The sequence below is a fragment of the Ornithorhynchus anatinus genome, chromosome X2, assembly GCF_004115215.2.
Source record: "Ornithorhynchus anatinus isolate Pmale09 chromosome X2, mOrnAna1.pri.v4, whole genome shotgun sequence".
In the NCBI taxonomy this organism is placed as follows: Eukaryota; Metazoa; Chordata; class Mammalia; order Monotremata; family Ornithorhynchidae; genus Ornithorhynchus; species Ornithorhynchus anatinus.
In genome coordinates, this window is record NC_041750.1 from 19,608,771 (window position 1) to 19,623,078 (window position 14,308).

The 14,308-nt window shown below is 42.2% G+C and overlaps 1 protein-coding gene across 4 annotated transcripts in view; it reads right to left on the reverse strand.

The window, feature by feature from the left end:
- The window catches only part of PLEKHG4B (pleckstrin homology and RhoGEF domain containing G4B), an 80,143-nt gene that overhangs the window by 52,792 nt on the left and 13,043 nt on the right, over positions 1-14,308 (reverse strand). For all 4 annotated transcript variants that reach the window (XM_029053140.2, XM_029053139.2, XM_029053138.2 and 1 more), the window contains exons 2-3: positions 7,561-7,758; positions 2,527-3,826 (exon numbers count right to left, since the gene is read on the reverse strand). In XM_029053140.2, the coding sequence (XP_028908973.1) occupies positions 2,527-3,826; positions 7,561-7,758 (1,498 nt within the window). The remainder of the gene's footprint in view (positions 1-2,526; positions 3,827-7,560; positions 7,759-14,308) is intronic.

Consider the following 14,308-nt stretch of genomic DNA (forward strand, 5'->3'; position numbering starts at 1 on the left):
GTTTTGAAAATGGGGTCTGTCTGTTGTGAAGGAGCTACACTCAGCAATAAATATGTCCCCAGCAGTACTGACATCAGTGAGAAGACCGACCACGTCAGGGTCTATACAGATTCATCACCACAATACCAATATTTAAATAGATGGTTTTCATGAAAGATTTCAACATACATATGGGAATTGTTCCTGAAATGTGAAGTAAAATCTCTGGTCAACATGGGATTGGTAAATTAAACAGCAGTGCCCTTTTCTTGTTAAGTGAATGTGCTGAATATCAGCTCTCACCAAATGACAATTTTTCACTTACCAAATAAAGATATCTTGAGTTCACACTTCATCAGCAAATACTGAAGTATGTTCAGATTACCCCTGTTCTGCATAGCATTGTGTGCTGAACCCATCATTACCTGAGACTTTCCAAATTTTCCCTAATAATGAATCCAATGTTTCACAAAGCATCATCCAAACTACCCAGCCAGCATGATGTTAAACTTCCAGAGAACAAGGAAACATGCAAAGAACCCTTTTTTTTTTAGAGCAAGCAGCCAGGTTTGCCTGTACAAATGTCATGAGTGAATGAGTGTCTCTATGGATTACTCTCTACTGGGTAGTCTTTAAACCTGGGTGCTGCCCAGAGAAAACCCCAAGACTGGCATGGGAGTCAGAGGACCTCGGTTCTAACCCCAGCTCTGCCTTTTGTCTGCTATGTGACCTTGAGCAAGTTGCTTCACTTCCCTGTGCCTCAGTTCCCTCATTTGTAAAATCGGGATTAAAATTGTGAGACCCATGTGGGACATGGACTGAGTCCAATCTGATTATCTTGTATCTACCCCAATGCTTAGTACAGTTCCTGAAACATACTAAGGACTTAAATACCATTAAAACAAGAAAAAAACTGGTTTGATGAGAATGAGTCGCCTTCAACTCCCTCCTCAATTATTCATATTCATTGAGCACTTACTGTGTGCAGAGCACTGTACTAAGCACTTTGGAAAGTACAATATAACAGAGTTGATGGATACATTCCCGGTCCACAATGAGTTTACAGTCTAGAGGACTCCTTCTTACCTCTTCCCCAACATGTGGCTCTTTGTTTCTTCTAAGCAAACTTTCTAAATGTCTCATTCTTGACTCTGACCTCTCATCCACTGCTCATGCCTTTCTCCTTTCTGAAACACCCTCCAATCAATCTTATGGCATTTAATGACTACTTACTTTGTGCAGAGTACTGTACTAAGAGCTAAGTCTTCCCCCTTCATTGCCTTACCATACACCACTACCACTTCAAAGCCTTACCAAAACTCCTCTTCCAAGAGATGTTCCTTGATTAATTCCCCACCTTCCTAGACATGTTATCCTAACACCTCAGTACTCATAAAGGTCTGGACACACCATGGAGCTGGGGCAGCCTCCTTCTTCCCTATGAACACATTGGGAATGAAGTCTGCTCAGCACAATTTTTAGAACACTGGGAAGATTGCAACCACAAGGGCCAACTTTTCATTTTTAGCAAGGTGGCAAAAAAGGGACAGGAGTTTCAGGGAGATGAGGACTGAGAGGGGACAGGCTTTCAAGAGAGCTAATAGGCCAGAGCGTCTCCATTCCAGATTTTTTCAGCCTTGATGGAAACCTCTCACCTCTTGTTGGACACGCAGGCTGAGTGAGGAGTCCAAACAGCCATGGAGGCCATTGTCCCCATCACCTAACCTGAAGGAGGCACTTATGTCCTTAGCAGCTTGTAAGCAAAGCCTGCTTGCATGGAGTGCAGAGTATGGAGCTGGAGCAGCTGGTTTTTGTCTTCCTCAGGGAGGCCAAATGCTTGAAGTCTGCCCTGCTGGGAAGTTTGTTCTTAGCTGAGGCCAGTGAAAGGAGAGATCCTTAGGGCCGGCTACGACCCAGACTTCTGTAGCCATTCCAGAGCCTGGAGGGGAGGTGAGCTGGGTTGGGGCTAGCTGCAGCCACCTGTCCTATCCTGAAAACTGTTAGAGTGAAGGGAATGACTTTGTCCCTCCCTTTCCCGATTGTGTGGGGATGATTGCCCTCACTGTTCTCATGGGCTGGTGTTCTATAGCTTCAGAGTTAGCAAGGCAAAGATAATTGTCCAGCTCCCCCAACTGACGGTCATCTATCCGGGGTCATGAATCCCCAAATCCGACTAGCTAACTTCACTCTTCCACACGGACTCTTTTTTAGCCCTTTTTTTCCCCCTGCTGTAGTATCTTGTCTCCTCTCAAGATCTCTGCCTTCTCTCTCAGTCGAGTGTTTCCTTTCACTGCATCTCTCTCGGTCTTTCAAGGCTGCCCCATTGGGAGCCCAATCTGAGTGTGTCCCCCATTTTCAAAATTAACCAAGGGTTCCTGTGCTGAGCATTAGAATAGATTTATCAGGGTAAAAGCGGGAGCAATTCTTCAGAAACTTTTTGTTTCTCAAAGACCAGCTCAGAAAGTAGAACAATTTTACCAGATGTGTAAAGAAATCAGGCCAAATATCATTTATCAAAAACAGAATCCACATCATAATACTTTTTACCTTCATCCTCTTCAGGGCAAGTGTGGCTTTTCACAGGCACAAATAAATGGCTGCTAGAGTCCCACTTTTCCGGTTTGAAAGCATGTCCATTTAAGAGGCTTTGGGGGTTCACATTTGATGAGTCTTCTGCACCCCCCAGAGGCTTGCGATCTCTGTCCTGGGAATTTTTGGGTGACCGATCCAAAGACCTAGACCTTCTTCTGGGAATAGCCCTGTTCCCAACTATCAGGAAGGATCCAGGGATTTGAGACTTCTCTAGAGGCTGGGAAACATTTTTAGGACTCCTGACTACCTCTGGTTCTTCTTCAAGGACGAGTCTTTTGGGAAGATCATTTTCTTCCCGAGTTGCCTTTTCTGCAGCTTTGTTCACCAGCATATTTTCAGTGTGCTTTGCAAGACAGTGTCCCATTCGGGCAGAGGGTTCATCTGATATTGACTCCTCAGAACTGGAGCCTAGGTGCATTGGGTTCTGCAAGGCTTCCATGTATGACTTTCGGAACAGACGCTTTGTCTCAAAATAGGGGGGATCCCTGAGCTGCTGCTGTTCAGTACCTGGCCTGCTTAGATCTGGGCTGAAAGTTATATTTTTCATACTATTAGTCTTCTCTTCCTCTTTATCAGACACTTCTTCACCATTCAGCAGTCCATCTATCTCCACGCCCATTTTGGTGGTCTCAGGCCAGGTCCTCTCTATGATGGGCCTCTCAGGAGAAAAGACATTGAGTCCTCTGTGATCTCCTCCAGAGTCTTCTCTGAGAGTCTCAGGACTCTCCATTTCAGCCCTGCCACCTAAGCTGTGGACTGAACTGGACAGGCCACTGACTGGATTCCTCCATGCATGGGAACAATTGTTCTCTATTTTGTCTTCAGGACTGGGGTCACTTGGTAAATCAGGAGGTGAGCTGCTGGAAGAATGAGGCAAGATGGATTCCGGTGTGGGGACAAAGATAGGATTTGTGATATTCTTCCAGCGGGTGCGATAAACTGCTGGGCCACAGGTCAGCAAACAGTTCTGCAAAGGAACTTGATGCCGGTTGTAGTTGACACTTTCCAAAAATTCTATGGTGAAAAGACACCCATACATGGTGTCAGGGACAGTCACTTCTTCTAATTCCTTTCCATTTGGGGAGAGGTGTTTTATAACCAGTTTGGCTGACTGATGACCCACAGACACAACTTGTAAGTAGAAATCTCCTGGCTCAAGGCGAACTTTGTGCAGAGATGCTAACTGCACCACCACTTTCTCATGGGTGCACAATGGCCAACCCTCATGGTGGAAAATCAGACCAGTATACTTAGCCTGCAAGTCAAACAAAGAAAAAGAGCATAAGAGCAAATCAGTGGAACAGAGCTAGCCAATGTAGCAACTCTTAAGATAAGTATCCCTCGATATTCCTTGTTTTTCCTCAGCTCAGGAAGAGGTAACAACATTTCAGTATTCTCCTGAACATGTCTTCTCTTACTGAAGATGAGGCCCTCAAAGCATAGAAAACCTACGTACATGTGACTACATGCCACTTTTCCCAAGTGATGAGGAATTCACCATGGCAGTCACGAAAAATGGTGAAGATCAGACATCTGATAGCATGCCTACTAAGATCTTCAAACATCATGAATGTTCACAACTTAAAGCAATCACACAGACTTTCACCACTATGCCACTACAAGCTCCAAATTTGGCAGGGGGTTTCTCAGACCAAGAACAGCTTTCCTGTCAGTGTGGGAGCCTGGACTCTGCCTTCAACTTTTAGTACAGTGCTCTACATATAGTAAGCACATAATAAATGCTATTATTACAACTACTCCACCCCACCCCCAGCTACAACTCCTTTTGGTTTCAAATCCTACAGCAGCAGCCCTTCTCATATTCAAAACCTTTGTAAAAGCTCATCTTCCCCAGGAGGATTTCTCCAACTAATTTCTAATCTCTCCATTTTATACCCCCTCAACTACCACTTCAGCATTTCCAGTCACTTAAGCACTTAAATACTCACATCCTCCAGTAGCAATTACGCACATATTTTATATACTCTATTACTTCCTTCTTTCTGTAATTTACTTAGGTTTCTGTCTCCCCAGGTAGATTGTAAGGTCCTTGAGTTAAGGGTTGAGGTATACTAATTCTATTGTACTCTCCCCCACAGTTAGTACAGTGATCTTTAAACAGTAGGAGCTAGTCAACTACCTTGATATCCTGATATCTTAGAGAATAGGCAATGCATTACTCTTTGCTGGGAATATTTGAAAGATAAAAATTAAAAAATCAACAATGAAGAAATCAGACAAGGTTTTTCAGAATAATCGACATTATTGTCCATTTAAAATGCATGGTTCATTCACTGTTTTCTAGAAAAATAAAAATACATTTCAGCTGGTTTAACTCCCCAAAAGGTTATTTTCTCAGATTTTAGCAGTGGCCTACTTAACAAATTGGTGGGTAGCTAGAAACTTGAGGAGGTAATTAGAGCTCAGAAAAAAGTGGTTCAACCAGGTTTAAAACTTGTCAAGGCATCACATTTGCAGGTCATTGTGAAGCAAAGAGAACAATGTGGGCAGACAGGCAGAGAAAGGCTCTGGGCTAGTGGGCATTGATGAGACAAGAGGAGAGAAGGTTAGAGAAAAGTTGGAACTGAGCTCCTCTTTGTCAGTCACTGGGGCCAGCTTCCAGGCTTCTCTGCATGGCACACCTTATTCCCAGAGGAATCTGCCTCCCTTGAAGTTTGACCTACAGTAACCCTCCTCCCTCTGTCAAACATAGTTTACATGTTTGGTTTTTTTTACTTAAAAACTAGCCCATACCTGTGAACTATTTATGAAATGTTAGCACTTCTGTCTCTGCCTCCTCACACATTCTATACTCTTCTGAACTTCATTTTGCTCTCTTCATCTTCCTGTCAATCAAAGTATTTATTGAATGCTTACCGTATGCAGAGCACTGTACTATTGGGAAAGTTCAATACAACTGTCAATAGAAATGTTTCCTGCCTACAAGGAGCATATCATCTAGAAGGGGAGATAGACACTAAAAGACATACATATATATATATATGTATATGAACATAAATGCTGTGTGACTGAAGGTGGGGTGAATATCAATTACCTAAAAAAGAACAGATGCAAATACACAGACAACACAGGGGGACAGGGAGAAGGGGAAATTAGGGCTTAATTAGGGAAGGCCTCTTAGAGGAGATATGATTTTAGGTTGATATTAGGATTAAGGATAGAATGGGAAAATGATTGGGGAAATGCATTACATCAAAGACCACTGTGACAATTTCAATTTTGTGGTTCAAGTGAAAGATGGCATTCATGTTTACAGAAAATGAATTTTGCTGGACAAGAATCACTTTATTATTAATTTCATTAATAAATGAAAAGGAGGTGATATTTCATGGATATAAATGTTTATGGATATTAGGACACTGGGGGTTTCCGAGGATTTTGAGACTCCACTTTTTCCCTTCAACTGAATTACAAAAATAGAATTAGCAACACCATCCAAGGCCAAAATTTAAGAGAAGAATAAAAGGAACAATTAGCCAACATTTTTGGCTTGAAATTTGACAAGTGAAGAAATCCTATTTCCTTCAGGAAAAATGAAGACACTGACTAGAGGTGTCATTCCTTAAGAACATGAGCATTTTTTTTCTGGTATCTCTTAAGCGTTTACTATGTTTCAAACACTGTTCTAAGCACAGGGGTAGATAGAAGTTAATCAGGTTAGACATAGTCCCTGTCCTGCATGGGGCTCACAGTTTAAGTAGGAGGGAGAACAGTCATTTAATCCCCATTTTACAGTTGAGGAAACTGAGGCACAGAGAAGTTAAGTGACTTGCCAAGGTCACACAGAGAGTTGGCCACAGGATTGGTGGAAGAACAAATGTGAAGACTGTCCTCCCCGTCGCCCCATACACACACACACACACACACACACACCTCCATCCTGAGGGTTAGAGAAGGACCACTGCTAATTCTTCCCAAACTTTCCCACAATAACTCATTAGTAACCCCTTGTCCATTAACTCCACTTAAACCAACTTATATTTTTGGTCTGCTCTGCTTCCTGTGTGTTTCCTTTGTTTGTTTTGAACCTATCACCTTCAATTGGTGCACCCTCACCCTGATGTGAACTAAGAGGTTGAACAACAATTGTGTGTTCCTCCTGTCTATCCTCATCATAATTTTGTCCACTTGAATCATATCTCCTCTCAGACTGCTGAGTCCTAACCTTTCCAGTCTATTCTCCTGTAAAAGAAGTTTCAACCCCTTAATTAAGCCTGTCCACTGGCCCAGGAGAGGCAATGCATACTTTCTTGGAAGGAAAGGAAAATTTTTCCTGCTCTACACTTTTGCCTAATGAAAAGGCCATTATACATTGTATTCATTTTTTCAAAAGATATTTACAGTGAACAGTTTTACAGCAAACCCAAGACAGGTTTAGCCTTGTTGAGTTGTGGCCCAAATCGCACTTTGCTTTCTTGGGTACACTACAGAAAGTCAAAATGAAAGTTAACAGGAGAAGCTGCTGAATAACTATAAAGATATTAAAGCACTTTAAGCAGGACATGTAATTAGACTACACATCTATACTATTTAAATTCAGAAATGACATTTGAACTATGACCTGATTTTGCTCTGTTTCAGATGCATAATACTCACTAGTTCCTTTTCATTTCCTGCCAATCCCACTTCTGAACTGATTCCTGAATATTTCAAAACCATCATCATTTTCTAAAGAAACCCCCTTCTTATTTCCTATCCCTTTAGTGTTTTACAAGCTGCATTAGGGAGCAATGAGAAGTATGCCCAAGAGGACTTTTATTTCTGACCCAATTTTTAAAAGGCTATAAAATAATCCTTCTGCCTTCTTTGGAAGACTAAGCATTTGCAATCCTTCTTGCTTATGCAAAATGTTATTTGCTTGGCTTAAAGACAGCTCTCCAGTTAAGAGATTATATTCTACTTTATCTCCTTTCCCAAGTCAGGTACAAAGAGGTCTCTATTGTGCCCTGTCCTCCTCCATCTACTTACACAGGTTTCTTGCTGAATGCACTGCAAGATTCTCTTGGCCGGGACAAGGAAATCAATCAGGCAGCGCAGGCCATCTCCTTGATACAATTTTTCAACTATGCTGAAGAGCTGCCACAGGACTGTTGGGGCCGTTGCCTTGAAAGGTGGATAGAGTTCGGAGAGTGTGTTCTGTATGTAGGTATCAAGGGATTCCGAGTCCTGTAACAAAAGGACAATATTCAGAGGAATTCGAATATGTAAATTGCAGACCCATTTCTGCTAACTTCAGATAAACAGAAAGATGTGGTATAATATTACACAGAGAATAGACTATGTGCCAAGCATTGTACTAAGCACTGGGGTAGATACAAGTTAATCACACTAGGCTAAGTCCCTGTCCCACATGAGCCTTACAGTCTAAGTAGGAAGGAGGACAGGTATTGAATCCTCATTTTACAGATGAGGAAACTGAAGTACAAAGATTTGCTCAAGGTCACACAACAGGCAAGTGGCAGAAGCACTTATGCACCACTTCACTCTGAAATTTTCTTAAACCCCTCTTGAATCTGCTATTTTCAGGCTGCATAACTTCCTGTGGGAGAGGATTCCAAATACTTACCACTGAGTGAAGAAGTACTTTTCTTTGTTTTGTGTCTGCCACCTTTAAGCTTCATCCTGGTGGTGTGGGATATGGAGAACAAAGATTCTGTGTTCATCCTGTCTACAAATTTCATACTTTTGTAAGCTTCAATAATATCCCCTCTTAGCCTTTGTTTTTCCAGACTGAAGAAGCAGGAACAGCTGGCTGGGGAAATCTCTATATGAAGTATTTTTCCTAACTAAGGTTCATGTTCTCTCAGCACTCCCTTTTCTAAAAATAAATATCTTTGTGTTTCAAAAATGTTATATGTTGCCAGGTTATGGCCCCTGCTGAAGTGTGGTTCTCCTTCATTTGCCTCTTGAACTCTCTGCCACTCACAGTTAAATTCAGTATACTACCTCTTTGGCATTCTAATGACATTTGGCATTCAGAGCTTAGAACAGTGCTGGGCACATAGTAAGTCCTTAACAAATACCATAATTTTTATAATTGTCTAGAAAAAAGTAGTTTATCCTCTCTGCTTCTCTTGTTGTTTGTTGTTATTCAACCAGCTATGGTTAGGATAATTGAAATCTGCCTTTGTCACCATCTGTTCTAGTTCCACGGAGTTCTTTGTCTCCTCCAGTATTTAATTGCTCACTTTCCTCACCCTGGTTGGGTTGGGTATAGGACAGTCCTACTATGATGTTTTGGTGGTTTAAAGATTTGGACTTTCCACCCCAAACTCTTCCTCAGCTCTCCACTTGTCCAGTTAGATTTTTGTGTTATCATTGCTTCTGTCGGTCCTCATAATGCCTACTTCATCTATTCATTAAAACTCTGGATTTCTCCAGATAAAAGGCAACATTTCAGAGAACTCCACATTAGCGGTTCTGGACCTTAGTTCCTGCCTCCAACCTAAATGTGGACTTCAGGATCCACCCCTGATACTCTTCCCTATGCCCCAAGACATAACAAGGCCACCAATACCTCTACACACTCCTCTTACAGCTAGAGCTACATATTTTACAATACCCACTACTTTCATCCAACAATGATGACATCATCCCCCTATGACTACCTGTTTCTGCCTCCTTGAGAGGATTTCTCTCCTCAGAGCAAAGTCCTCAGTGTGAGAAACCATGCCATCAGCTGGAGAGATGAGCCAACTAAGGGTTTCTTTCCCTCCACTTCAGCAAGATGTTTCCCTTCCTTAGGGCTTTCTTCCTCCTTAACTCCCTGAGGGGAGATAGAATTGCTACCCAAAGTACTAAGAAGCTCATGAACAAAACTCTCTCTTCCCTCCCTCCTAAACATCAGTTACCCTTGGCTGAGAATAATTGTCCTCTGAAGGCCAGCAGTGCCCCATAACAGCCAAATATATATGCCACCTGCCCCAAGGAAGGAATTCACACATGCTGTACCTGTTCAAGTCACAACCCTGTACTGCCTCAGTAATGGCCACAGCTTACAGCCACCACAAACTCCCTAATGTTTGACATCTTGTGGAGACCATGCACTACTACTACTCATGATCTTCCTGCCTCAGTGGCACAGGGCATGTTGGGAGTGGGGGCAGCCACAGAGGTTACCAGTGATGAAGCTCAGCTGTCCATTGTTGGGAGGCTGAGGCTGCTGGTATGCTGCCCTTGCTTATGAGCATACACACAGAGCTTCTTGCTTGACTCACTTCAAGTTATTGTTCTGTGTCTTCATTTGAATTTACTCCATGCCTACTATGTGCAAAACCCTACACTAAGATCTTGGAACTGTATGTGTGCATGTATGTATGTATTCATGTATGTGCAGATGTAAATTAAATAGCACTAATCTTTGTAATTCAACTATAACACCACAACATTAACTAAATGAAGAGTTGTAATATGATGATATAGCATGTAGTATGATTATCCTACAAAGATTCATAATCATAATAGGAGGCTGCAGAAGTAGAAGCTTGCTTTGCTGGTTGCTGTAGGGTTTTTCTATTTTAGTGAACAATTTGTCTAATTTAGGTTGAGCAACAGCCTTCGTAAAGTACCCTGTAGCAAGTCAATTCCTTCTGTGTATTTCACACTTTTAAACTCATCTCTCCATCAGGGTCTTCACTGATTTTTATAAATTCATCTGCTTTCTTTAAAATCGAAGCAAGTCTGTTTAATTCCCAAATTTTAGGGGGTGAGGGAGAGACCCTTACTTCCTCTTCATTGTCGAGGAATCAAACACATATTGTGTGATGGCTATAACCTAGGGTTAGGAATCAGTCACTAATGGCTGTATCTCCAGGTTGTATTTATTATGGGGTGCCTGCAAACTGGGGTATGCCAGGGTGGGTGAATACAATAGATGCAGGAGTCACAATCCCTATCCACAAAGAGTTTCCGATCTAAAGTAGGAGGCAGACACCAAATAATCTACAGATAGGAGAAAGAAAGACCAATGTGTATAAAAGTGCATACGGAGGTCAAGGGCATAAAAGATCTGCAGTGATGCTAATATGTGGAGATGATAATTGGGAGGACGCAAACTGAGCAGAAGAAATATTAACGAGGAAAAGCTTCCTGGAGGATGTGGGATTTCAGAAGGGCTTTGAAGGTGGGAAAAGCTGAGGTCTGGCAGATATCAACAGGAGAAATCCAGGCAGGAGTTAGCGTGCAAACTAGGGGTCAGAGGCAGGAAAATCAAGAACAAGGAACAGTGAAAAAATTCATTCAGTAGCATTGATGAGTTTGAGAGGGACAGAGTGTCCCACTAGCTGGACATAGTGGGTGAAGAGTGTGGATAAATAAGAGGGCAAGAACTGATGGAGTGCCTTAAAGCCAATGATCACAAGTTTCTGTTTAATGAAGAGAGGAATATGTAACCACTGAAGGCTTTTGAGGAATGGAGAGATGTGTGCAAAATGACATTTTAGAATGGTGACCCGAGCAGTAGAGTACAGTAGAAGGGGAGAGAGACTGGTGGCAACCATCAAGGAGGAGGATAGAGTCAATTGGTGCACCCTAAGACCAACTAGCAATAATAATAATCATCTCCAATTTGAGGTGCTATCTAGAATGAAAAAATTAATCACTAAAATTAAAAAACAACTGGAAAAGCTTTTCCAAACAAAAAAGAACAATTTAAGAAAACTGGATAAAAGTGTTCTGAATAACTATTCCTCTAGTGCAGAATAGCTTAAGATAAAGTAATTGGTATTCATAATACCAAAGCGATTAAAACCAGAAACAGGTTACCCAAGGAGGTTCTGAGGTCTCCATCTCTGGAAGACGTATACCAAATCATCACCTGCTAGAAAGAAACTATGAACAAATGTTACAGATTCAGCACTCTAGCTTTGTTGTAGGTCTCAGATGAAGTTGAGCAAGGTAACACCTAGCAACATCTAGTTATATTATTAGAAAATGAACAAAAGGAAATTATGAAAAATTACATCCAATAGGAAACTTTACAATACTAGAGTTTATTCTGAGGTAAATTCTGAGCAGAATGAGAAGAGAACCTGGCCAAGACTGCATAAGGAAAACGCATCCCTATTTTTTCAAATGATTGGTGAGTCTGTCTCCGTTTCTGTCACACCCACACCAGCTCCAGAGACATTTCCTGTGCCTCCAGGAGGCAAGTCCCACTGATTATTTTTTGGTGCTAGGAGTTTGTTTTCCCCCACACAGACTCAGGGCAAAAATGGGAATTTCCAAGAAAAAGTTGGGTCAGAAATTCCCTCCCCTGACAATGCTTCCTTCTTTCCTTCCGCCGATGAACCCCAGGAATGGCTTTGAAAGGGTTAGAGAGGGAAATATGAGATGAGACTAGGTGATCTTTGTTAAAAGAAACTTTCAAGTTTTCTATATAAACTTTAATAGAAAAAAATCAAAACCATTAAGAGCTTAACAAACACCATAAAAAATGCCTAACCTTTTTCAGAAATGAATTTTATTTCAAATAGCTGAAGGATCTCTTCCTGAAGCATTTCCAATTAATAACAATTATGGCATTAATTAAGCACTTAGGTTCCCTGCCAAGAACTTGTGCAAGGTGCTGGAGTAGATACAAGACAATCTGAAGGAACGCCATCCCTTCCCACACTGATCTCACAATCAAAGGTGCTTTGTATCCTCAGCTTACAGATGACGGTACTGAGGTCCAGAGAAGTTAAGTGACTTGCCCATGGTCAAACAGCTGGTTGGGACTAGAACCCAGGACTCCTGATTCCCAGCCTGTTGCACTCTCCCTTAGGCCACAGTGAGCCTCCATCCACTTTTGAATGAAGCTTGAATTTAAAATGCAAAAGCACTACAAGTCAACGGCATAGCTACAGTAGCTAAAGTGCTACAGGATAACCGAGCGATCAGGATATGATAGCTTCTATTTCCTGAACAGCAAACCTCAGTGAGCCTCTACATTCCCTCCCTCATTCCTTCTCAACCTCCCTTCGCAGACCCTCCCTTCTCACCTTCCTCTCACTGACCTGAATTCTCTCCCATACGTCAGAACAGATTCCTTTCCACTCTCTGTGGCCCGCTAGATAATGGTTTCATTGAGAAAGGTCGCAAACCTCCAAACCATGTTGCTTTCACTTAAGAACAGGGAGAAAACCAGGGACCCTTCTGACGTTAAGAATGTAGCCAGCAAAATGCCTGAGAACAAACCAGGGACTGAAAAATATTCTGAGGGAGGGATTCAAACAATCCAAAGGATTGTTAACCCAGCTGTTGGCTGGATCAAAGAAAAGCCTTTCAAAGAGGGATTAAAGGGCCATTTAAAAGGGCTCTTTTTTTCCTTTTCCCGATTCCCTTGATTTACTATTAGCTTGTCCTGGACAAAGTGTGGATTTGGGGATGTTTATTTGCCAGTTAAGGTGACAGAAGAAGAAGTTAACTTGAGAAGATAAGTCCCTTCACTTCTCTGTGCCTCAGTTACCTCAACTGCAAAATGGGGATTAAGACTGTGAGCCCCATGTGGGACAGGGACTGTGTCCAACCCAATTTGCTTGTATGCACCCCAGCACTTAGTACAGTGCCTGACACATAGTAAGTGTTTAATGAATATCACAATTATTATATTATTATTATTATTAAGTGACTTGATCAAGGTCACACAGAAGGTCAGTGGAGGAGCTGGGATTAGAACCCAGCTCCCCTGTTGTCTGAATTACCTGGATAATTTGGCAGGAAAGACCTGGCCTACATATTTAGGAAAATATTAGGAGAGGCAGCTTGGCTTAGTGGGAAAAGCATGGGCTTGGGATCAGAGGTTGTGGATTCTAATCCTGGCTCCACCACTTGTCAGCTGTGTGACTTTGAGCAAGTCACTTAACTTCTCTGTGCCTCAGTTACCTCAACTGTAAAATGGGGGTGAAGACTATGAGCCCCACATGGGGCAACCTGATTACTTTGTATCTACCGCAGTGCTTAGAGAACAGTTACAAATACCATATTAAATTCCCAGCCATTTGTGATCTGGCAACTTCCCATTAGTTTTTTGAATAAAGTCCAGTCATTGTCCTCTCAGTCATTTTATGCCATCTTTCCTTGTGACAGTTTTTAGCCTATGTTGCATGCCGTTCCTTTTGTTCTTTTTATCTGGCAAGAATCCCTAGATACCAAATCAGATACAGTCCCTAGTCTACAAGTAGTTCAAAATTTAAAGGGGGCAGAGACACATTAAAAGGGGAAAAGACAGGGAAACAAGCTATGATAGGTCAGTCAATAACAACAGTAAAAACAACAACAGGGACGCAGCATGGCCTAGTGGAAAGAACATAGGCCTCGGAGTCAAAGGACCTGAGTTCTAATCCCAGCTCTGCCACTTGTCTGCTGTGTGACCTTGGGCAGGTCACTAAACTTATCTTGTGCCTCAGTTTCCTCATCTGTAAAATGGAGATTAAATCCTACTGGTACCATTCGATCTCATACCACTAACCCATGCCCTGGATGACCTCAACAGCCTGTTTCCTTTGCTCCTGTGCACGAGCCATAGAGCACTGCTGGTGAAAATCTAGATATCACACAGACTTCGTCCACCTCAAGTTCATCCTCATTTGCTTTAACTCTGCCCTCTCCTCTGTCTGGCAAAATTACTCCTCCATCCTTATTGACACCATGCCCATTGCCCTCACCAGTTGTTCCAGGTGTTTTCCTCCCTCCTCAGGCCTTCTGGCCTCTGCCTCCTCCATCTCTTGCCCCTAAT